The sequence below is a fragment of the Phalacrocorax carbo genome, chromosome 2 (genome assembly GCF_963921805.1).
Source record: "Phalacrocorax carbo chromosome 2, bPhaCar2.1, whole genome shotgun sequence".
In the NCBI taxonomy this organism is placed as follows: domain Eukaryota; kingdom Metazoa; phylum Chordata; class Aves; order Suliformes; family Phalacrocoracidae; genus Phalacrocorax; species Phalacrocorax carbo.
The window spans coordinates 117,783,912-117,808,367 of record NC_087514.1 but is presented as its reverse complement, the minus strand read 5'-3'; the positions used below and the strand labels follow the sequence as shown (position 1 = coordinate 117,808,367).

Sequence of the window (24,456 nt, the reverse complement as noted above, 5' to 3'; positions counted from 1 at the left end):
CGCTTTCCCACTACGACCGTGCACTCCCGCCCCGGGGCGGGGCCGGCCCCGCTTTTCCCGCCCCCCGGCCCGCTACCTCCTCCGGCCCCACCGCTCCCCATCTCTCCCCTCTCCTCTTCCCGGGTCGGCGACGTGGTGGCCGGGCTGGCGGCCGAAGGCGCAGCCATGTGGCTGGCGCTGGCGGCGTTGCTGGCGGCGGCGGGGGCACAGTACGAGCGCTACAGCTTCCGCAGCTTCCCGCGGGACGAGCTCATGCCGCTCGAGTCCGCTTACCGCTACGGCCTGGACCAGTACAGCACCGAGAACTGGCCCGAAAGCGTCAACTACCTGGAGGTCAGCATGCGGCTCTACCGCCTGCTGCGGGACAGCGAGGCCTTCTGCCACCGCAACTGCAGCGCCGCCGGGCAGCCCCCCGCCGCCGGAGGGGGAGCGCTGGCCGAGCTGCACCTCCTGGCTGGGGTGCTGCGGCGGGCCCAGTGCCTGCGGCGCTGCAAGCAGGGGCTGCCCGCCTTCCGACAGGCCCAGCCCGGCCGCGACCTGCTGGAGGACTTCCAGCGCCGTGAGCCCTACAAGTACCTGCAGTTCGCTTACTTCAAGGTGAGGCCCGGCACTTCATTCCTTCCCCCCTCCCGTCCAATCTCTCTACCCTCCTCTGCCTCTGCTCCCCCTCCACCCCCAGTCTTGGCTCCCCAAAGTCTTGCCTGGTGCGGTGTCACCCTCCAGCCAAGGCAAGCCAAGCCTATTGGCGACCCACGGAGGTGTCGTAGCGGAGGGGCACAGCTTGGCGTGTCGCTGCGCAGCCTTGGTGGCCGCATGTGCCCTGTGTGCTCAGTGCTCAAAAGCCTCCCTTTGTGCTGACCTTTCGCCGGGTCCTCAGAGCAAGTTACTCTGGGCTGTAGCGTCGTTCCCTATCGCCTCCACACCAGTTTAGCTGCCAATTGGCATCCACCCCACCTGCCATTTTTTCCCCTCTGTGGTTGGAACAACCCTGCACATCATCATCTTCTCCCCAGTAAGTCTTTCAGCCCCCTCCTCCCACCCACCTTGTGTGATCAACAGTGGAACCACAGTGTACCTTGTCTTTCCCCCTGCTTGCCCACATAGGACCAGCCAGTTCACTCTTCACCAGATTTTCCACAACTCATCCAGCACAACACCTCGTTTAGCCCAAGTTCTCTTGGGCTCCCCCAAGGAGTCCCCCAAGAACCCTCCAGTTCTTCCCAAACCCTCAGCCATGGGACACTGCCTCCTTGTCCTGTAGTTGTGCTGTTCCTGCCCCTGCCCCTCTCATCTTTCCTTCCGCCTTACTTCTAACCTTCTCTGACACCTTTTTCAGTCCCTTCGTGTCACCACTCTGGTATTGCAAGCGCTCTTCGCTGCTTCCTCTCCCTCAGCGTGTCCATCTTCCTTGCTTGCTCTCTCCTGGTCCAGTCCTTTCAAGTGCAGCAACTCCCAGCCTGTGACTTGCAGATAGCCTGATGCCTGCAGAACTCCAGTCCGCGGGAAGGAAGAAGGTGAAAACTGGCTGCTGAAGCGTGACACTAATGCTGGCCCTGGAATGGTATTTACCTTTTGCTCTTGGGTCAGCCAAGGCTGGGGACACAACACCTCTTTCAACAGATTTCATCCCATTTTTCTAGCTGCTGGTTATCTTTCTCTCCAGGATCTGATTGATGATTTTCTCCCTCCTTCTCATCTTCATCTTCTGTTCTCTAAATTAAGGTCCATCCCTCATGCCATCCCTTCAGATACTGCAGTTATTTGCGTTTCAAATAAATGGGGTGCCTGTGTGGGGAGAAAAGAAGCTGAACTCTGGTTAGATTGTTTCTCTGCTAGGGATTCACTCCCAACATATCGCAGTATACATTATATAGGGTTGTACACTTGTGCATTCTTTTCAAGGCTGCTGCTTGAAAACACACATCTTCTTAACTGTTGCTGTGTCTGATTTGTAAGAGTGCTGTTTTCTCAGGAAAATATTCAATGTTTTTCCAAAATTACACAAACAGATGCAGGGAAATATGTTCTCATCAAGCAGGAACAGTATCCACATGCACAGTATCACACTGGCATAATTTTGTGCATTCAAAGCCATCCCCAAGACCGTACGGAAGGACCTAACTTTATATATAAAGCCTCCGCACACACAGAACAGAAGGTATCAAACAGGAGACATTTCTTTTGAATGACAGAGTGGGCAGGCACGCCTTGCATTCTCAAAGCCATGTATGGATACCAAAATGACATCACTACAAACGTTTCCATTTCTTGTCTTACTTTAGCTATTCATTCCCCCTCTGTGGCACGTACAAAGTTTGCAACATATGGATCACAGCAAAAATCATTCCTACCTACTGTTTCTGATACAGTTAAGTAACTGGCAGGTAGGAATGTGAGAGGGAAATGGGAGAAATCCCTCCCTCTCCCTTTCAACTGGTTTTCAGTCACATTTGCAGTAGGTTTGTGCGGCACAGTTCAGTGGTTTTGCTTTTAGTGTCAGTTGTTTACATTTTCTGTCTTATTAGACTGTAGTCCAGCTCTGAGCTTTTATCACTCATTGGGGGAGTTCTGAATGGGCCTTCTAGAGGTACAGACTCCTCTGTACAAAGGACTTCTTCCTGGTTGCTGGTTTTCTGAAGAAAGGGATGCCACTTCCCCCACTCCCCCACCCCACCACAGCATTTATAATATAGGAAGAAGGTGGAGGGAAATGCTTTATGTCGTTTTTTAGACTAAGCATGTGTTTATTCAGGTGGGTTCAGCAGTGAAATTTTGCCACGTCTTTGGTCGTGGGAGGAGATATTTCTGTGCTGCTGCTTGCTCCTCTGGAGGGAGCTTTCTTGTAGCCACTGAGTCCACTTAGGAATGTGTTTGTACAAAGCCTTTTGGGTTTTTTTTTTTAATGGTGAAAATTGAAACCAAGAGTGGATTATGGACTAAGCAAAAACGAGAGATCTGTCAGCCTACCAACAAATAGGGTTAAAGCATAAAGCACAAAAGAAACCAGGCATTTGACGAAAGTGCAGCTGAGATTTCCTGTTGGTTTTTAGCACTGTCTGGGCTGAGGGGGAGCGCATAGTTTTGGGACAGCCAGGAAGGGCAGCTGGCGGAGTTCCAGTGCCGGGACATGTATAGCGGCACAGCAGCAAAAGCTCGTGTTAGGGCTGAAGTCTTTCTTTAATGTAGCTGTTTTTCAAGATTCTTTCTGAAATGAAATGGTACCATTTTATAGATACAAGCAGAAGAGTGCATATGTGGTTGTGATTGTTGCTCATAGTTTTATACGTTCACTTCTATAAACTACTTCAGATGGAAGGTGGAGCTCTGTATCACCTACGCATCAGTACGCTGAATAGGTTGATATGGATCTTGGCTTACAAGGGAAAAGTTCTTAACATTTCACAAATATTTAAGACTTGTACTTTCTTTCTCACTCATCCTAAATATGTGCATGTACACTATAGAGTTTCTAAAAATACATGTAGATACATAAAATAAAAAATATAAATGCATGCGCACAGAAGTACATACGTATTTGGCACATGCAGTTGTAAGTGAGGAATACACACTTCACAAAGCAACTCTAACTGGGTTTAAAGTTAGTTTTAAAATGGGTGCAGAGAATCACATAGTACCTTAGGACACAATTATTGAGCAAGTCCCTGCTGTTTGCTCTAACTTTGTAATGCCATCAGGAAGATAGTTTATTGTAATATTGTCTTATGTGCTGCTAGGCAAATGAGCGATATAAACACCAAGTAAACGTGGTAAGTGATGACTCCTGCCCTGTATCCATAGGTTAGCATTAGTAATCGCTGTGAGATTAATCCCACACAGGAGCAACAGTCAGCTTTATGAGGAGGGGAGGGGGAAGGGGAAAAATCTATGCTATTTGCACCAATAATAGATTTTTACAATAACATTTTAAAAACCCAATAAATGTTGCTAGTGATTCAGATGGTAGTAAAACAGAAGAATTCTGTAAGCTTTATTGTACCATTGTGTCTGCTGAGACTGTGGTTTCAGTAGAAATAAGATTGGGAATATAGAGGCTGCAGGAAAGTTCATTGACAACAACTGAGAAGCTTTGAAGTTTATTTTCCAATTAACCTTTTTTCCCCTCCTTCCTCTTTTCCCCATCCCTGTTTAGGCTAATAACCTTCCAAAAGCTATTGCAGCAGCTCACACCTTTCTTCTGAAGCATCCAGATGATGAAATGATGCAAAGAAATATGGCCTACTATAAGAGCATACCTGATGCTGAGGAGCATATTAAAGACTTGGAGACAAAACCTTACGAGGTATGCTTCTTATTCAGAGTCTGGTCTTTTGGAACTGTTCTATTTCTTCTCTTAATGGGTGAGATTCAAGGATCTCATTTGCTTATGTGTTCTCAGTTCTTGTTTCCCTCTTGCTGTCTTCCTTCATCGTCTCTGTTCTGCCTTCTTGGTGCATTCAGTAATTCCCACCTCTTGTGCTTTTAACTGTTCCATAAGTCACAGTAAATCATAGACAGAGGCACACCTGAAAGCTGATACGTGCAGGTCACTACTGGAGGTAAGCAGGTGCATAGAGTTATTCAAATTCACAAGTATTGTAGTGGCACAGCTTACAATAAATCAGACATTTGGGATTAAGATTCCACTGAAAACTTCTACCAAAACCTGTGCTTCAGAATCACACTGTTCCATCTGTCCAGCAGGTTTTTCTGTTGATCTGAAATAGATTTTGCCAGATATGTCCTAGAGATCAGAGTACATAATTCTATTAGTCATCTGTATTTGTTGTCCTCATATTAATTGGCTAACAGCTTATATAGTAATCCAGAAATGCAGAGACATAATTTACTCTTTTTGAGTTTACACACAGCTTTCCATAGATCAACCAATCTATGGTTCTCATTCCTGCCAATTTTTCAGAATCTCTTTGTCAGGGCTGTGAGAGCATACAACGGTGACAATTGGAGAACATCCATCTCGGACATGGAACTGGCTATTCCTGATTTCTTCAAAGCCTATGATGACTGTACAGCAGCCTGTGAAGGCTCCCGAGAGATCAAAGATTTTAAAGACTTCTATCTCTCCATTGCAGGTGAGTAGTTAGGGAACAGTAAGGAAAGATGTCCCAAAAGTGCATTTTGTTTTTTCCATGGCATCGGCTACCAAAGTCCAGTTCCTCACATTGCAGCATGAAATGCACATGGTGCTCCCTGCTCAGTTTGGGTCAATATGAGTTTATTAGATTCACTGAAAACTGCTTGAATTCTGGTTTACTTTTTTTTTCTTTTTAGTAACATAAATGAGGGCTGTCAAAAAACTCAGAACAGAGAGTTCGTACACTAATGTGGGAGTTGTGTGTCAGAATAAAATAGATGTGTAAGTAATAGCAAGTACTCCAACCAGCTATCAGTCGTTATCTAGACGGATCTCTTGACCGTAATTTCAATATCAGTTTGGCCGCCTTTGAGGCTCAGTGGTTAGCCTGTCTTCACAATCTGCTTTGTGGTTTGTGTATCACTGGTCATACCCATCTGCTTTCTCATGAATATGACAAGTTTCTGTTGCCTATTTTTTCATCTTTCCTACAACAGAGTTTTGCTAGCAGATAAGATTTCTTTTTCTTTAGTGGGTTGCTTAAAAATAAAATCCATTGCTTTGCAAAGAAAAATATTTTCTTGTTGTTTTTTTTTTTGTGTGTATGTGTGATTGTTCTCAGAATGGCACATACTCATTTCCTGTGGTCTTTGGTAGCAAAAGAAACAAGTAATTTTGCTGGTGCTCTGGGCTCAGTGCTGCTGGCAATATTTGTGTGGAGAACGCCTACATTTTTCATAAACTTAAAAGCACAAAAAATACAACAGGATTTCTAAGTTGCCAGAAGGATAACCAGCCCAGATTTTTGTCCTAAAGCCATCAGATGTGTTGGTGAGGGGAAACTTATGAAATATGTTGATACGTAAATGTAAAGTACAAGAACAGCTCTGCAGTTTCTCACAGTGTGGAACTGGTATCCACCAGTACAGCTGACATGGAATAGCTGTTGCAGGCTATTCTGCAAGCCTTGTTTTACTCTTGGGCAAAGCAGGCAGGTGCCCAGGACAGCGGATAAGGAGTGAAGGTCAAATCACAGGCGATAAAGCAAGAAACACAGACTTTCTTCCCCAGTGGGTCAGAGCCCTGACATCAGGATAACCCTCAAGCGACTGTAGAGAGTACAGTGTCTGTGTACTGTACAGAGACAGCTGTGATTGGCACTTGCTGTCATTTTTCCTCTTCCTCCTTGGAATGAGAGCACAATTCCAGCAGCAGTGGTGAGAAGGAAAGATAGGAGTTACTGCATGATGTTATCACGGCCATGTGCATGTGTTTGAAGTATTTTGTTCTTGAGAAAAGAAAATTCAAATTTACTTGCACTGCCTGGGCTGAACTGTGCGTGCTCTTGCTCAGGGAGACACATCCTCTTCCAAGGTTTTTACTACAGAAAGTAGATGTAGCAAAAAATGTTCACCAGAATTATTTGGTGATTGCACTAGGTACGTATTCATCCCTGAGCAATGCGTTATGTTTGGAAGCCAGCTGTCCTCGTTACATGGGATTGCTTCACTGAGGAACTTCAATCTCTGGCTTTAAGTGCTGGCTGGAATTGAGCACTACTGTGTTCAGTTCAAGCAGTTTCAAGACTGCACTGCTCTTGTTAAAGACGGGTCTGGTAATTTCATTTGGCCAATCATTTTTAGCTTCAGTGTTGTTCAAGTTAGGAGTTGTCAGGAAGAAAACAGGGGAAGGGGTCTTCGCGCTTCTTTTGCCGTGGTCAGAGACCTGCTGCACAAACTTAGACAACTTGCTTTCACCTGCCAAATGTGGCTAACAGGGAAGCTAAGGCTTTAAAATATTTTTGTTCAGTGTTTTATAATGTGATATATCCTGAAAACTCTTTAAATTCTTCCAGTTCTTCTGTTCTTTGGTGGAAGGTTTTCTCAGAATGTATTTTCTTCAAGATAAGATCACCTGTAGTCCTATCCCATTGTACCAATCTTGTAGACCGGGTAAGCCTGTGAAAGTAAACATTTCTGGCTGAAGGTTGTTCTGTAGTGCGCAGCATATTCATGTCTGTCTTCTCTTTTAGAACATCCAAACTGCAGACACAAAATGCAGCCATCTCTGGAGGTTTGTTTTGGAATCACCTGCTGTATTTCTCTGTGACATAGTTGTACTCAGCAGTATGTGAACCTTATTCATGCAATAATTTACTGAAATTGCAAAGGCTCTCAAAATAAAATAAAAAAAGCACTGTTAAGTTCACCATTAGGAAATAAAGCGATACTCCATAACACTGTATATAAAACCTACTACCACAGACTGCCTGTAGGTGTCAGTGAAACATAACCGCTTAGTTCTCTGGAATTACAGCTTTGATACATTTCAAGTCCAGACCACAGGATTTTTACAGAAGTGCTGAGTACCAGTACTTCGTATGCATTTCAGATGGACTGTAGATGCTCAGTACTTCCAAGTAGCAAGATCTAGGTGCACAAGACTCAAGAGACCATTATAAGGCCAAATTTTAACAGGTAGCTAATGGGAGGGGTTATAACAATTCACTGTGTGCTATCCATATCTTGTGTTGTTGTTTTCTTCCCTCTAGATCATTACATTGAAGTCCTTGCGTGCAAAGTGCAGTGCGAGAGTAATCTGACACCCATTATAGGAGGCTTTGTTGTTGAGAAATTTGTGGCCACCATGTACCATTACTTGCAGTTTGCTTATTATAAACGTAAGTAGGGATTTAATATGCTTAAATAACAATGGGGTGATGTGGGACGGTTTCCATTCAGAATCTTTTTCCTCCAGTTATAACGCTTTAGAATGTAAATAGTGGCCTCCAGAATATGCATTTAAACCTGTTCTGGGACAGAAAGTCTGAGCTGCCTGGCATTTTTTTCTCCATGTGTAACCATAGTTAACAGACATGGGAGACAAATGTTATGTATAGAGCCCGTGCTCATAAAATTGTCCATGACAAAATAAATTGCTGAACACAAGTCCCATAAGGGCTGGATTTTGCCCAGGGCAGGCCCCTCTGTTTTAAGTTATGCATGGTTGTGACTGGTCTCCACTTGGGTGTTGGAAAAGTGAGGCAGTTACAGAGTAAGCGTGATCTGATCCCTCACTTCCTTTCATTCTTTTTATACCTACTGCCAGCACAAGTTGCTTACGCTTTTCAGAGTTTCACATAAACGATGATTGCTCATCATGTATGAGCATGATGTTTAAATGATACACCAACTGTTCTGCCTTTTTGAAGTAACTGATAACATGTTAGGGTAAACAGTGTCAGCCACTTCTTTTTACACTGGAACACGTGCAATGACACAGACCCATGTTGTCCACCAGTGTACAAAAAACCATGGTCTGTGCCAAAAAGCCATGGTGGTCAAGCAGTTGGGCCCACATGGTTGTTAAGCAGCTGAATGTATAGCTCTAACAAGAAGTTTAAGAAAAAACTTCTTGACTTATTCAGTTAGAGAGAAGGAAAATTGTGACTTCAAGGCAACACATTTAACATAATACCATTTATTCTGTTGAATAAATACTCAATTTTCAATTTATTATTCAGAATTTCTACCACAGACACACCTACAGAGTATTTCATACCATTCACTTTTTCCTAGTAGATTCTTATCATCCTGTTAAAATGGGGTACATGGGGCTAAATGGGTTTTGAAGAAAGAGAGGATCACTTAACAGAAATTGTACTGTTCTGGTACTGAGTGATTACACATTTGATAGTTAGATCATTCAGTGAATTTTGTGGTTTCTTGAGGAACTACTTTTACTGTAAAGAACACATGTAGCCCTTACAGCTACTCCTGTAGGCTCCAACACCAAAGGGAAGACACATCCAGCCATGTAGAATCAAGCCATTAATGATTTTTACTTATGTTGTTTGACTACATGTTTTACACATTGACTCTTCCCCCTTTGTCAATTCTAGTACAAAGGGGGGGATTGATTTGTTTGTTTGTTTTTTAATAAATGCCCCAACGGGATCACTAAGCTGTGGGATGACACCTTACTGATATTGGGATACCTGGGAGGGACATTTGGTTAGGATTTTCATAGAAAACCATCAGAGGTAAGTCTCTGTTTCTGAATCGTGGCCTTACCTGTTTCAGAACACAAAAATACTATATGCTGTCTGGGAAGCAATTTTTTTCTGTCCAGCTGGTGGGGAGGTAGAAAATGGGTCCTGCTTCCATGTGAGTTTTTCAGAGCTTAGATAGTAGTAGGAATTTGTTCATTTACCTTATCTGGATTTTTCTGTGTTTGTGTTTATTAATTAGTGAATGACATGAAGAATGCAGCTTCTTGTGCTGCGAGTTACCTTCTGTTTGACCAGAAAGATGAAGTAATGAAACAGAACATGGTCTATTATCAGTACCACAGAGACAAATGGGGACTTAAAGAAGAGGATTTTCAGCCCAGATCGGTAGGTGAATTACTTAAAATGTGTTCTAGACAAATTCAGGTATTTCCCTGAAACTCACTGGATCAGAGGTTGTGAAAACAGGGGTTATCTATTGGTTCTGGGGTTAATAAAACACATTCTGTACAACATTAATAAAACAGTAAGTTCTACACGGAGATATACTATGTAATGTAGGCAGTGAACGTCATTTTAGTTCCTCCCTTTGTGTTGAAATACACTACAATTAGATATGAGATGATATCATGATGAGTAAATTCACAGTACTTGTCTGCCACTTATGTATATTCATATTTTTATCTGCCTCGATAAGTAAAGCAGCTGGCCCCTGAAATCTCCTGATGAAAAGATCACTCCAGTGACATTTGGGCTTATGTCAATTAGTTATTATTTGCCAACATGTAATTGCCCACCTGCTTGTTATTTCAGGTTCTGTGTTCATTGAAATGTGTCCAGATATGATAACCCCAGCTTACTCAGTTTAGAACATAGTTGGGTGGGTGGTGATGGCAAAAGGCTCACGATAATATTGCACCTAATTATCTCAGTTAGAATGCTTGCTGCAAAGAACCCACGGTAAACATTAGTCCATCCAGCAATGATTGTGATCTGGCTTTGACAAGTGACTAAAAATGTGGTTTTAGGCTGTTCTTAAATTTCCATGTCCAAGGAAATTTTACATATTAAAGCACGTTTGCTGTGTTTCTGGGGTCCTGCAGCTTCGACTTTGAAAATCAAGTTGGATTTTCTGTCATTTCTTGTTCCCAGGATTTACATCATGCAACTGAATTAACTGCTTTGTGTCACCTGAATGACTTCTTAGGCATCAGGGGTATGTGCTGTACAAGTAGCTAGTTATTAGCAATACATGTTCCACAAATTAAATTTAGCACCTTCTGTTTCTCTTACGGCATGACTTCCATGTCGAAGAGTCATTTAAGTTAACCTAGCTGAAGAAACAGCAGGCACCCCACAGGGTAACATTCCAGTTACCTTTCCCATATTGCTCCTTCAGACACCTCAGTCACCGAGACCTGTGCTGGCACAAAGGCATATCCCTTGATTCTTAATGCTGCATTAAGCTCAGTACATATATGCAGGGCCTAGGTGACTGGCTTTGTCTGTAGCAACACTGCAGAGCAGTTCACATATGCACCTTACACGTTGCACTGATTTGATAATTACATTTTCCATCCTCTCAGACCAGCCAGCTCAAGTCAAAAATACCACTTAATTTGTGTTCAGTGTTTTTTGGTTGTGGACAGCTGTTATGTGCCACACACCTTATCTGCACACTGGAAACCCAGGCCTGCCCCGCAGGGCCAGCTGAGAGAGAAGACAGCGAAAATGTATTCAGTTCTTTTGGGCAGCAGCAGTGAGTCTGAACTCACAGGGGAAAGGGACTGCTCCTTTGTCACTGCTTTTGGGAACAGAACTGTGCTTTATATGCACACTAGAGACAATGTTTGACGGTGGTGGGAATGAGGGGTAGCAACAGTATAAAACTGCAAACCACAGACAGATTTGGCGTATGTGTGCAGAGAAGACAGAACAAGGGCCCTGCACATTAGCTCTGAATGTTTCATTGATAATTTCTCAGGAGGTGGGGACTACAGATAATTTAGTTTTTAAATATAAAATATTAAATGCACATAGCTGTATTTCCTTGTACTTTGATCCATGTAACTATGAACAGAAGTTGCTTGCTAGCCTAATCACTTGCTGTCCTAATCATTTGCTGTGAAAACCAAAATGCTTCTGGTTTATTTTCACAAAGTGGTAATGGGGTGACAGCAGCATTTGGCTGTGGCACTAAGCTTTAGACGTTGTTGTGAAAGGGGAAGTCTATTTTCTTCCCCAAAAAGAGTTAAACGGGATAATCAAAATAGATTACTGTTGGTGTTCACAAATATGAGAGTAGGTGACTGAGCAAAACTCTGCTGTCCAGGCAATCACCGGGGGAGGTGAGGAGGGACAGGTGGGTGACCGTGCAGAATTTCCCTAGCCCAGACGCAGGCTGGGGTGGTGAGTCATTATCATGCAAAATAGCTTAGTGTCTCTTTTTCCCAGAACTGCCTGCCGCCATAAGCCAGCGCACAGGGAGACAGAGGCTTTCCACGTCCAAAGCCCACTGGAATGCAGGCACAGGCTGCTGCTCAGCTCTGGCAGTCTCATTCCTTATTCTGAGACTCGCCAATGCTTTGAAACATGAGAACGAGGAGAGTGTTTTGTTCTTCTCACACTGATGGAGCCTGTGCTTAGAAAGATCCACAGAAGACATTGGATCCATTGCTTGATGTTCTGCTCTTTCCTTTCTTGAACACTTTAATGCCCCCCTGACAGGATCTACCTTCTACTAAATATGGGTCTGACTTCACTGGAATAGTTTCAGGTGACATGTGATGACGCTCCCTTCTTGCTATCCTAAAGTAACATAGAAATTCTGTTTTTCAATAGGAGGCGGTTCGATACCACAACATAACCACACTCCAGTTGGAAATGTATGAATTCGCAAAGGAACATCTGATGGATGATGATGAGGTGAGTTTTCTAGAAAGGAAATTGTGGTAAAAAAACAGCAATCACGTTAAAGTGGAGGTGATACCTAGATGGAATTCCAGGATTTAGGTAATACGGAAAAATCTTCTTGTAACAGTGACCAATTTATGATAAATTTTTCTTTTGTAAATGGAATACAAGAAAAAAACCCAAAGAACATCACATACCGTTAAAAAAAATTGGGCAGTATTAACACAAAGGTAAATATAATGTACTCAGCCCACAAAAAAAAAAAAGAAAATCCATTTTGCAAGCTGTAACACCAGGGGGCAGAGAAGTAGTATATATATTTAAACCCAACGTTTTTCTGTTTTGTTTTTCTGAGATGTTGTTTAAATTAGGTTTAAAGACCCTTATAATTTTGTTGAGAAGTAACCACCTAAATTGTAATTTTTGTCAAAAGGAAGTCTTGTTATCTGGTATTTTTTTTCTGCACAATAACATTTTGGTCACTGAGTCTTGCTTCTTAAATGGCTGGAATTCATGGCCAAATAACATATAATGACTACTATTAGACTAGAAATATGTAAAGTGGATTTTTTTGTGCAAGAAAAGCAGTTAAGTTGTTGAAAGGGCATTTCTTTGTCTCCCACATCTGAAATTAAAGTATAAATCATGAAGGCTTTGGGTTGCCTTTCGTTTTGCTTTGTTTTCAGAACCTTTCATTTAAAGGTTTAAAAAATCTTCAAATGATGGAATAGTTCATTGCTGGCATTGGCAAAGAGCTGTGTTCACTTATGGCATGGGGCAGGGTACTTGTAATGAGCACTGCTGAGGTCTTTTTTAATTAGGAAAAAGAAAGATGGCTGATGTTAAAAAATGAAATCTCTTCTGCAATTTTTATGTTATCCAGCACGTAGGGAGAGATAATATTTTATAGTGGAGAATTAATAACATGTCTGTTCTGCCTTCGGTATGCTAGTGACCTGAAAACAACTCTATACATAAAATTCCATTGCAAGGTTACCAGACTTTAAAAAAACTTTCCATTGTGATAAAATTCTATGGAAGACAGTTTCATATGCTCATTGTAAGATTAAGCTTAGATGAGGACTGGTCTGTAGGGTTTTCATCAGGGTGGGAAATACTTGAGCACTTTTTTATATTCCCTTGTTGGTTTGTGTTTTACACAATGTTTTCTTATGCATGAATGCAGAATGTTTTCTTACGTTAGGCATAAACTTAATTTGTTTTTTAACTTCTGTCACATCTGCTGCTTCAAAACACTGGGATGAGTACTTAAGGAAGGGGAGAAGCAGTCCATTGTAAGGGTTTTCCCCTTATGTTGTTACAAGAAGGGATTAGAGACACAGTCTTCAACTTAAGCACTGTGTATAGAATAAACAAGCATTTATTTGCTGGCGTTTATTCCTGTAGCCCATTTCACCAGTGCAGTTATAAATGACCTTACAATCTGCAGGAGGGAAGTACAGTGGAAACGTTAATTAAACTTTTGTGGAAGTGTCAAGGAAGTCACATTACACTGGATTATATATTTGGGTTAAACAACCAAAATTACTGGGCCTAGTCATGCCACAGATATCCCTATCCCACACTGTCATCGTATTAGGAAAGTTATCCTTCTTCTCTCCCAAGGAAATGCTGAAGGGCTTCTGTGCCCTCACTTACTAGGGCTGAAGCTGAAGAACCTGGGAGGGCTGGAGGCTGTCCATGCCTCTGGCTTGGCTCTGGCCTTTGGTAGGGAACTCATAAATCCCTGGCTACCAGAACTTCTCTTTGGCTGCAGGAGCCTTCCAGGGAGTCCAGACAGGGCAGGAATAGCACAAAGGTAAAATTGCTACCTTGCAGTTTCTGCTATATGGGCAGGACCTGGTAGTGTAAGTGGAATTTTTTTTTTAATATTTCTCCTGGCATGGATAGAAAAGTATATTATACAGGAACGATGAAAACTGATGAAAAACCCAGATAAGGTGTTAGAGTAAAAGCTTTATTAAAAATTGTTAAGGGTGGAGGCAACCTCTTTTTCAATGCACTCTGTTTATTTAAACCATGTGCTTCTTAGGCCATACCTTTTGTGAGTTTCTGTGGTCCATGTTTGCTGTCTGTGAAGCTGCTTGTGGGCCAACAAGCCCATAATAGAATCTGCAGAAAAAAATCATTCTCAGTCCATGGGTGAAGCAAAAGGATCAATGTGGCAAAAGGATCTCTTCCTATGTGAATATGTCATTATTCCCAAGTGGAGAATCTCACTTTATTCAGACTTCTTAGTGCTCCTGTATCCCAGATCATCCATGTGTCTTTTTAAATCCCATTAGCAAAGTGAGTGAGAACATGTGGGTTCTTCCAATAATACATTGCAGTAATTGCAGAGGCTGGAACATGCAGTAATGATTTTTGCATATGTCACTACAAGAAATACTGTCCTGTTCGTGTTACTTTATTAATGTTTTTCCACAAGGAAATGAAAAATCCAAGTTCAAACATTTAACACAGTAGAGGTGACAGAGAATATTAGTGCCAACTAGCTACAAATTACTTTTTCTTAAAAGTAATTATTATTAAATATCCTTACAGTTTTCCACAGTGAAGTTAAAACAACATTACACAGTGTTGTCATCTTAATTGGCCATGGGTAGTCAAGCTTTTTGATTTCTGTTCAGATGTGTAATGCATAAAGGCTATAATAGATACAACTTCTAGTATTGCACAGATTTAAATAGCAAACTGAAATGCCGTTAAGAGCCAGATGCTCAGCTAGTGTAGATACAACTACAGCGCTACACTAATTGTAAGAGACATGTTTCTGGCCCATAAAATCAGTGCTTTTGAGGAATATTTTTTTTTTCAGGGATAGCTACGTAGCTGTTCTAAATTACATAAGAACCACAAGCGTTTGGCTGGGATGATCCCACAATGTGATTTTTTTTTTTTTTCAGTAATTAATCAGTAGGTGAAAAACTCTTGGCAGGTTTGACCCACTTTTTTGGCATCTTATTCTTTTTATTTGTATATAATGTGTGTGTCCATTTGTGCAGTAGATGAAATTCAAATGCTCTATTCCTAAATGTGATGCAAAAGAGAATTAAGTGTCGAACTGCTGTGACTGGTGGAAAGAGAACATACAGAAAGAATAGCATCAAAGCATGAGAGCCCAGTGGACTACTGACAGCAAATAATAATCTGAATTCAGCCTCTTTTTCTGTTCAGGAATTGCTAACAACATACTTTCAGCTTTATTAACTCACTTTTTGCATACGTTCAAATGATTTATAGAAGTGTGCTCATAACAGCAAGTTGTAAATGCAGACCTGTAAACCCTGCCCTGCCTGTGACCTCAGACCAACACGGCTACAACAGCACCGCTACACTGGGAAGAGCTGGTGGGTGGCATCTATTTCAGACAGGGTTGGCAGCTAATTGGCATAGTTATGGTCCCTGTTCAGCATACATTTCTTTACAGAAAAAAGAAAATATGTTTTCATCATTGTTTCCTAGTGGAGATACTGCCTGTGTGGCTGGCTCTCCAGACACTTCCTGCTTTCCCCTCGTGCTTCTTTACAGTTGGATGTGTATCTTGGGCAAAGGTGTTCCTCCTTCCATTTAAACCACCTACCATGGGAAGCTGCAAGCGTGGTTGGGCTTAAATGGCAGGATGTCCCCAAGTTGCAGGTACTGACATTAGAAGGAATTTTTACCTGCCCAGCTTTTTTTAAGATGAGTGCAGCATAAAGCAGCCAAGGGAGCTCAGAAACAAAGCCACTAGAAGGCTTCTGTTTTAAGTGCAATGGGAGTGATGTTGAAGTTGCTCTGAAACTAGGCTGACTCATGTTTTATAGGCATTATAAAAATGTTAAGAGGAAAGCACTTTTATTGGATTACAGTAAAATACTATTGTAATAACTGCAGTGTACTGCAGTCTCCTATAGTGTATGGGAAGAGAACAGTTACACGTTCAGAATATATTATCAAAAAATGGAATGGAAAAACATTTGAGAAAGGAAGTTAACAAACATGTAAAGAACAACTAAGCTCTTTTAATATTAAAAAAAAACCCTAAAAGCATGTGATAGTGGGTCACACTGTGGACTAAGTATCTGAAAAATAAACAAGCTAAGGGCCACATAATTTTTCTGCACGAAGAATTGAGGGATTTTTTTTTCCCCTGCTAGAATGCAAGGAATGTCCAGCCTGGTCTGTGCTGCTTGTGGAGGATCTGGGAGGGCTTTGAGGTGGTTACAGTGAACTCACGCATTTCAACTGAAGGTTAGATCAAGGAACTTTTTCTTGGTCAAAGGCTGAATAAACCTTTCAGGCTGAGCTACTCATTGACACATGCTTTACTGTTATCCCAAAATAATGTCATTCCCCCAAAAAACATTGCTGGCCAGTGGGCTGTGTGGTGTGTGCTTGCAGGCTCTATCAGGCCTACAGAGCACATATCCTCCACAGTCAGCCATGTCAAACCTTTGTCTGCTCTCTTGCTAGCTGGTTGTTCATCCTTGAACAAAATCTGCTGACTTTCATGAATCTAACTCCTTGTCACTACTCCCAAGAGTTACTCAAATCAGTTACTGGGGCAGTTACAGGGGTGTTACTCATTAGTTACAGGGCAACCTTAACTCTCCTCATGGAGGCCACCACTGCAAACCCTCCCGCTACTACAACTTTGCCATCTACACCCAATACATAAAGGAACAAAATCTGTTACTCTCACTGTAGTAAAGTTTCCAGTCATTAAGATCTTTGAACTTTAGAAAAATCTGAATTTTTGCTCTGAAGGACAGCTGGGGGACATTTTGTTGGGTAAATATTTTCCTTTTAGGTCATAGATTATAAGGAAACAAAGATCCAGCCAGTTCTTCTTGCTCTGTGTATTGTCTCTTAAGGCTCAGTTTGTTGGATGAGTTAGGATAAAGGCCTTAATAATAATATTTTTCTGTAGTTCTTGATCCATTCTAGGACACTGTTATTTTAATATTCTCTGTTACTTCCCTAAAGAACAGGCTATCCCACTGCATATGGAATCCCCACAGAAAAGGCCATCAGCAGATCTGCATGGAAAGTATGGGTTATTGCAAGAAAGTTATTTTTTTCCCAGAACTTTTCCAGTCCACACTGAGAAGGGACAAAACAGATTGTAGGTGGAGGCAAGGACCCATGAATGATTAATATTTGCTACACAGAAGGCAGTGCTTAGTCTTAGCAACCAGAGGCAAAGCCACTGGGTCTGTCGGTGGTCAGCACAACTGCTACTGTTCACTACTATTTTTAAATGCTGCTGTCAAAAGAAAAGTTGGTGCTGGACCATCAGTTTCAAGTGGGCCATAACTGAGCTATGTATTGGTAGCTTTTCCTCTTTGCTGTTTGTTTTAATAGCTGGCTTGAAGTCTCCTAAGTATAGATGTTTCTTTTAAAAGGTTGTGTTTTGTGTATATGAATACAGCATTTAATATTGCATGAGGAAGGGCCAGCAACAATCCCTGGCCCAATGTGTACCTTGGTCTTGGACACTCAGCTTGCGGTAGTAAGTGAGAAGTTCTACATTTTTCTCTGTTTTAGGACTTATTTTTTCAAATGTTCTAGCTTCACTTATAATAGTGCACCAGTCTCACTAGCCTGGGTTAGCTTATTCAGAATTGACCAAGAACTCTGTTTTAAAATTATTTTTTATTATAATCCACCTACTCACGTACCCTCTGTAAAAGCTCCTTGAATTATGTACTGTGGTACAAACTTGTTCTTTCTGTTTGTGCCTCTGTTCCATTGTTAACCTAAGCCAAGGGTGTTCAGTTTACATATCCGACAGATAATTAGAGGCTCCAGTTGATCAGATCAGCTTCTCTGATTCTTCCTACGGCTCACACCAGACTGGGAGCATTCCCCTGCTGCTGTTCAATATCATGCTTCCCATATTTCAGGCTATACCTGTCCCATCTGTTCCCATACATCCATTCTCTCACTCCCACTTTCCACTGACTGTCCCTGGACTGGGAGAGGGAAGAGGTTGGTAGCTCAGGGAGGGAGGTCATGGGGTGCCAGCAGACCTGTTGTACCTGCAGTGCGTACCTGCCCTCCAGTGCAAACCAGGAGGCAGGGACTGTGGACCAAAGGCCAGCTTGCTACCGAGGATGTGCTTCACTGTGGCTGACCAAGCAGTCCACATGTGCGTACTTTCCAGTCGTTGGCTGCCTAACTATCAGGCATGTACTGGTCTGGCGGCAAACCCTTCTCCTCCCCCAGCTTAGTCAGTTTTCACGTACGGATTTACTAGCTACCAGCCAGACAGCTACGTCACACTTTGGGCTGTATATTGCTCAAGTCTGATTTACATCAGCACTGTGTCTGAGCAGCATATTTATGTAACCTGCATTAGAACTGGGTGGCTGTTGTCCCCTCTCATAGCTGGCAGCAGAAAGAATTGTGGATTTGCAGCTGACTTTGCATGTAAAATTTTCTGTCCTTGCTATTAAGGTACATAGGAGCCAAAGAGCATACCAGATAACAGGAGGAACTCTGTCACACTGAATGCTTGAATAGTATCAGAGAACCATTTTCAGACTCCAGGTCTGCAGGCCAGCATGAAGTTGTTAGATACCAGCAGGCAGGAGGCTTTTTCCCTGGAATGAACACCTGTGAAATAGTTGCTGACTTCAGTCATGCAAAATGCCTGATGCGGTGTCAAGTGAGCGCTAATGGGGCAAGGAGGGTGATCAATCTGGTCATAGCTGCTGGTGTGACAATGTGATCACCTCCTCTGACGTAGCATTATCACCTTTGCATTAGGCTGCCAACCACAGTATGGGAAACTTGCAAATGTTTTATATTCTGACTGTGAAAGCGCAGGCAAAAATATTTGAACTACGGGTTTTGGTTGTCTTTAACTGTAATCTGGAGGTTTTGCCTTTTCAAAAATAACCAACATCCAGGCAATTATTCAGTTGCATTACAGCCTATTTTCTGTACATACATTGTTTCTGCAACTATTTCTATATTTTTGCCATAATTGAACCTCTCATTCCCCAGTACTTCTCATTAGATGGCAAAAGCTTCTTTCATACTTTCCTTTGGATATCAATTTCAGGCACTGGAGATTTCAGATTTTAGTAAATTTTTTTTTCAAATACTGTTGCTTTTAAATATCATTTTCCATTTAAAGCTTGGGCTTCTTATATGTTTCTGGATTTGAAAACATACCAGAAGAAAAAAACCTGAATTCTGCCTGGATCTTCTTTGTCTTCTTTGTCTTCTGACATATCCTACCTTACTGATGAGCGTGACAATGACATGAATTAAGTTCCCATATGGTTGAGTTACCAAAGGTACAATATTGAAATCCCCGTGTCCTCCTTATACTTAATTCTGGGTCATCCAGTCACATCATAGAATAGATGCTTATGCCTTTCATCCTACCTCTTAGACTCCTGCCTTTTGAGGGTTGTCTTTGCAGGTAGAGCAAGGAGAGAAATCTTTTTTAATATCTGATATTCTTTCATAAAACCATGTTCCCGAGGTGTAAAAGAATCAGCCTGAATTATATCTGGGACCACCATAGTAGATACCTGTATTCCGAGTCTCATTACTTTGTTCTTAGTTAACAGGACCTGCCTGTCTGTAGTCTTTCAGGAGGCACCCAAATGCTTGTGCCCACAGTTTTAGGAGCTGTGCTATAAAACTTGACATGAAGTCCTCTGTGCCTCTGTTTCTGTAACTTTCAACTGCTTGCGTAGTGACTGTTGGACCTAGCGCCTATTTTCTTCATGTGCATTTGTGAAGTGGTAATGAGTTCCTACCACGATTAGGCTCCTTAGGCAATCAAAATACTTCTAACAAAGGAAAACGTGCAGAAATGTCAAATTCCTGTTTTCCAGTTGCCAGATTTCCTGCAACCAGGAGGACAAGTAGGGAATATGAAAGTGCTGGTATTTTTTGTTGTGTTTTTATTGAATTGGATACTTAGGTGTTATAAATTGCCATCCTTCAGGTCTTTCTAAAACCACTTCATAGCTGCAAAAACTCAACAGTCTTAAGATGGAACTGTGAAGCAGGGGACCAGAGCAGCAGTTATTTCAGCCAGCTTTCCTCCCACTTTTATTGTTATTTGCTTGGTTCCCATTATTTCCCTCCTTGCTAATCACACTTCTGAAAAATACGACTTTAACATGTTTAATCATCATATCCATAATACAATTGTTGTATTCAAAATAGACAAAAATTCTCTATTTCCTCTTATACTTTTCACTGACAGAGGTTTTAGTGGCCTTTCCTCCCCAGAGCAGAAAACTAAAATTTTGAGTCTCCAACTGCATGTGTCTGGCAGGTGCTGTCTTCCTAAGGAATACCTTTCTAGACAGAAATGTGCTTAAAATTTAATTAGGATTGTGAAGTATTGTTGCAGCCTTCGTCAAGCAGACTCAGAAGCTTAATACAGTTCACAAAGACTTGGAATGGAGGGTGAAGGGAAGAGGGAGAATGAGCATCCAAGCAAGGAAGACTTGCTTTTAACATAACTGTTATAAATTCTCATTAGTTTAAGCATGAGAGTGAGTAAAAGCTGATCAGATTTTCCAGCAGAATATTTTTCTATAAGAAAGTGACAATTTGTTTTGAAAAAATCTAAATGGCATCTGAAGACCTCTTTCTGAAAGGTTTTTAGGTTTATGTCAAGGAAGGAAGGACAGGAAAGTTTAAAAAACACTGTTAAATTAAAACAGTTTAACAGATCATTGTAGTTGTTAGAATAAAAGGTTGGAAATGTATCGTTGAGCATCCACATCTCTCCTACAGCTCAGTATTTGAGTTGCATGAAAAAGTGAAACTTTGCACAGGTGTCCCTCCGGGGTCTCCCATCTCAGGCAGCATTGTTTCTGGGCTGTGTGTGGAAGGCAAAACAGGAAATACTAGTATTTCTGAGGGTGCCAGCAGATGGGCTGCTACAGTCAGTTTTGAGTAGTCTGAGATGCTGCTGTGCATTTGCTGTTAGCTACCTGCTTTTCACTAGTGAAGGTGTTACCTTGGGCTGCAAGTGATCACAACAGGTTTTAGCTGTTACTGTAGCTTGGTTGACAAGGCCGTAAATTCCAGCTGGTGGGGCTGTTACCATCCCAAAGGACTCGGGCTTGACTGCGGGAAGATATTTGACTATGGTATATGACATATAACTATGTCAGGCATAGTTTAAATAAAGCAAGCTGATTGTTATGTTGTGTTGGTACCCTGTATTAGCAGAGTGGAGCTTGTAAATATAATATTTTCTGGTCTGATCTAAACCCAACATACTTGTTTCCAGTATAGAAAACATTCTAGTATCTCTCGTTCTTTACATTTTTGCTGCATTGAAGCATGGCATGTGAAGATTTGTGGTTGAAAATGGAGAACGTGTGTGTTGAAGGGTGTAACAGAGGACATAAAACAAATTTTAGAGCTTTCTAAAGTTCTTTAATGTTTTATGGTATTTTAACAATTTCCTAATTTAACAGGTGCTTTAAACATTTATGCTTCTAATTTCTAAGTTTGAGGATTTCATTGTTTAAATACCTGAAAAAGTACAAAAGGATTTACTATGAAGTGTAACATTGCCTTCTTTTAAGGTCTGTATGTCACTGCAAGTACTTGTGCTACCCCTGTATGGGCAATTTACTTCCATTTTATAGGCTTGTTGTGCTAGCTTCTGTGTTAAAAAATGCTTAGACATCTATTATTACAGTTTATGTTTTGATTACAATGCTTAAAATTTTCCACTGATTTTGCAGTACCAGGTTAACTTGTTTCTGTTAAATCTAATCCTTTCTAGGGTGAAGTTGTGGAATTCCTTGATGAGCTGTTAGAAGTAGAGGAAAAGAAGGAATCCTGATGAGTGAAAGCACCACAAAGTATTTTACGAAAGTGAAGACTCACCATTGCTCCTTACTATTGTTTTTGGTCACTTGTAGTTCCAGTTAGATATACCTCAAAGCTGCTCCTTTAATCTCCACCTTATGTCACAAGATGCACTCCTGAAAGATCACTTCCACGCTGCACTGACTTTTCCGTGAGCATGGCTTTTCACTGTGCCTTTACAGAATCGGTGCATATGGGTTTTCCTCTTGAGCTTTCTCTAGTTTACACAAACACAACAAAGCGGACTATTAGTATTTTCTGGGTTAACACTAAGGTTCCTCATTTCATTGCTGTTCTACTAAGTTATAACAGTACAGCTAAATTCTGAAGAACTTTTGTCAGATTATGAACTGTGGAAGACATAACAGTTCCTCTAGACTTTCTGAGCTATGTATTGTATTATTTATGTATGTCTTTTTCTGTGATGATGAATAAAGTGATACTGAATCCCAGTGCACCCGAAAGATGTTAAGATACATTTAAATAGCTGAAATAAGATGATTAACAAAGCACAACTAGTGATCATCTAAAAATTGCCTAAAGAATTCTGTAAGCAGTGTTGCTCTTCCTTAAAAACTAAATGAAATTCCATGATGTGATACTGAGGCCACTTAGAACTGAATAATAAATAATTCCGTCTTCCTACCAGTTCTTACTCTTTCTGTTGAAGCAACTTGTCGATGCTGTGTGAGGTGGGGCCAATCTTTTATAAAATAACGATGGTCAATGTATTTAATATTCTTTTATGTAGAAAACAGTTTGCATGTTATTTTTTTTATCTTGTGGGATTGCCTTCCTAGTTTTCATCCAAAATTAAGTACAGGTGGAGACTAAGGCAATTTTAAGTGGAATCATGAAAAATATTTGTATGCGAATTCCTTAATTTTTATTAACCATACGGCAGAGTCCTATACAGGGGTACTTTGAAGGCCCAAAATACTGTGTTAGAGATGAGTAGTGAATTAGTGCACAATAGTACTGAAGGGCAGAAATCCCATTGACCTCAGAGGAGGTTCCAGGCTTTCATCCTTTGCTTTCCTCTTTCATTTTTGAGGACCACATCCTACTAGTGGTTTCACCCTGCTTACATCAAGGGGAGACAAGAGCATTCAGTGCTGTTATGACTGAACCCTAATTCAGCTGAATGGAAGCGAATTGCAAAACCAAAATGTGCTAGGGGTTTTTAAAAAAGCAAAACATGAGCTATCTTGCTTAGTTCTGGTGCTATAGCTTACATACTCTGTAGAAATACAGTGTCTGTAGACACTGTATGTTCTCTGTAGAGAACAGGAAGGGGAATCCACAGGATCAGGTCTAAGTGTCCTCCAGCCTGTGAAAGCAATGAAACATTTTTTAAATGTTGAAGTGTATGTGAAAGATGTTTGGAGGATCAGATTAGGGTTTTCTTAACTTTTTTAGTATGTATCAGAGCTAATCTGCTGAAGTTGACGGGCAGATGATGTTATTCTCAAAATCTATCAATCAAGAGCCTTTTAACTTTAGATTTACCCAGCTCTACTTGTGGTAACAAGATTTGAGCATACAGAGGGTGTATCAGATTTCCTTACACTTTTTGTTCCACGCAATATTAGGAATTCATTTATTGTAATTTTATGTAAGAATTTAACTTTGCTTTTAAAATTTATAAGCAGTTGATTGTAAACCATCACGTACTTCCCCATGAAATACATGTATTAGAATACTCAGCTAGGGTAGCTTCTCCAGTTTGTCCCTAGTTTTCCCTTGCTGGAGACGTGTGTATGCTCAAGGGAGAGGTTACTGCTCTGGAGGCCTCTTTTGTCCCTCTGCTTTCCAGCCTGCATAGGACAACTCCAGATTTCCTCCTCAGAAACTCAACCATTGATGTTAAGATCATATGCCCAAATAACTTAATCTTTGATACTCTAGCTTTCAAATCCAGAAATCCCGTCATTAAAGGGCATGGAGTTGGTTAGGGGTTGATGGATCTATCTACATTGCCTTAGTTTTACAACATTTTTTGTTTACTTCTATCTTATTACTGTTTAACAAGTCGACGTAGGAGCTCTGCCAACTGCAGACTGTTATCTGGCTATTTGTTTCTGCAGTGCCCTAGCCCTTGTGTGCTGTCTGTAGGTACTGCAATGCAAAACCTTGAAGACTTCCAAGAGTGGTGCCTATAATTCAAGTTCCTGGGCCTGTGGTTTTCCGTAACTACATCTTGTGTGGAAATAACGTGAGTACATAAAACTTCCAATCTGATTTTGCCATTTGGTGAAGCAAGTAGTATAGACTACAGCAGGTATGAGATGACAAATAATCAGTTCCAGGATCTCTTTATCACCCAGAATTATTTCTTTGCAGTTAAAGAACTGCCTTCCCTTCTCCAGCACTAATTGTTGGAGATTGCTGTAATCTTTTTTAAAGAACAAAGGATGTGGTAAAATATTGTAATATTTTCATTCCACTGGTAAAACACTGGGCACCAGACAACCTGTTTTGTGATTCGATTTAATGGGTTACACTGGGGATACCTTTAGTGCCTATGAACCCTAATTTTTCTTCTTCATCAAGCAGTCATTCAACCATTGCAAGT

General features: G+C 41.3%; 1 protein-coding gene across 1 annotated transcript; it reads left to right on the top strand.

Annotated features, from left to right (window-relative positions):
- The first annotated feature begins 36 nt into the window (after positions 1-36).
- CRTAP (cartilage associated protein) lies at positions 37-22,529 on the top strand. The gene is made up of 7 exons (XM_064444030.1): positions 37-597; positions 4,151-4,300; positions 4,919-5,090; positions 7,644-7,772; positions 9,343-9,488; positions 11,943-12,026; positions 21,796-22,529. The coding sequence occupies exons 1-7, from the start codon at positions 166-168 to the stop codon at positions 21,853-21,855; spliced, it is 1,173 nt and encodes a 390-aa protein (XP_064300100.1). The 5' UTR covers positions 37-165; the 3' UTR covers positions 21,856-22,529.
- Positions 22,530-24,456: the final 1,927 nt, after the last annotated feature.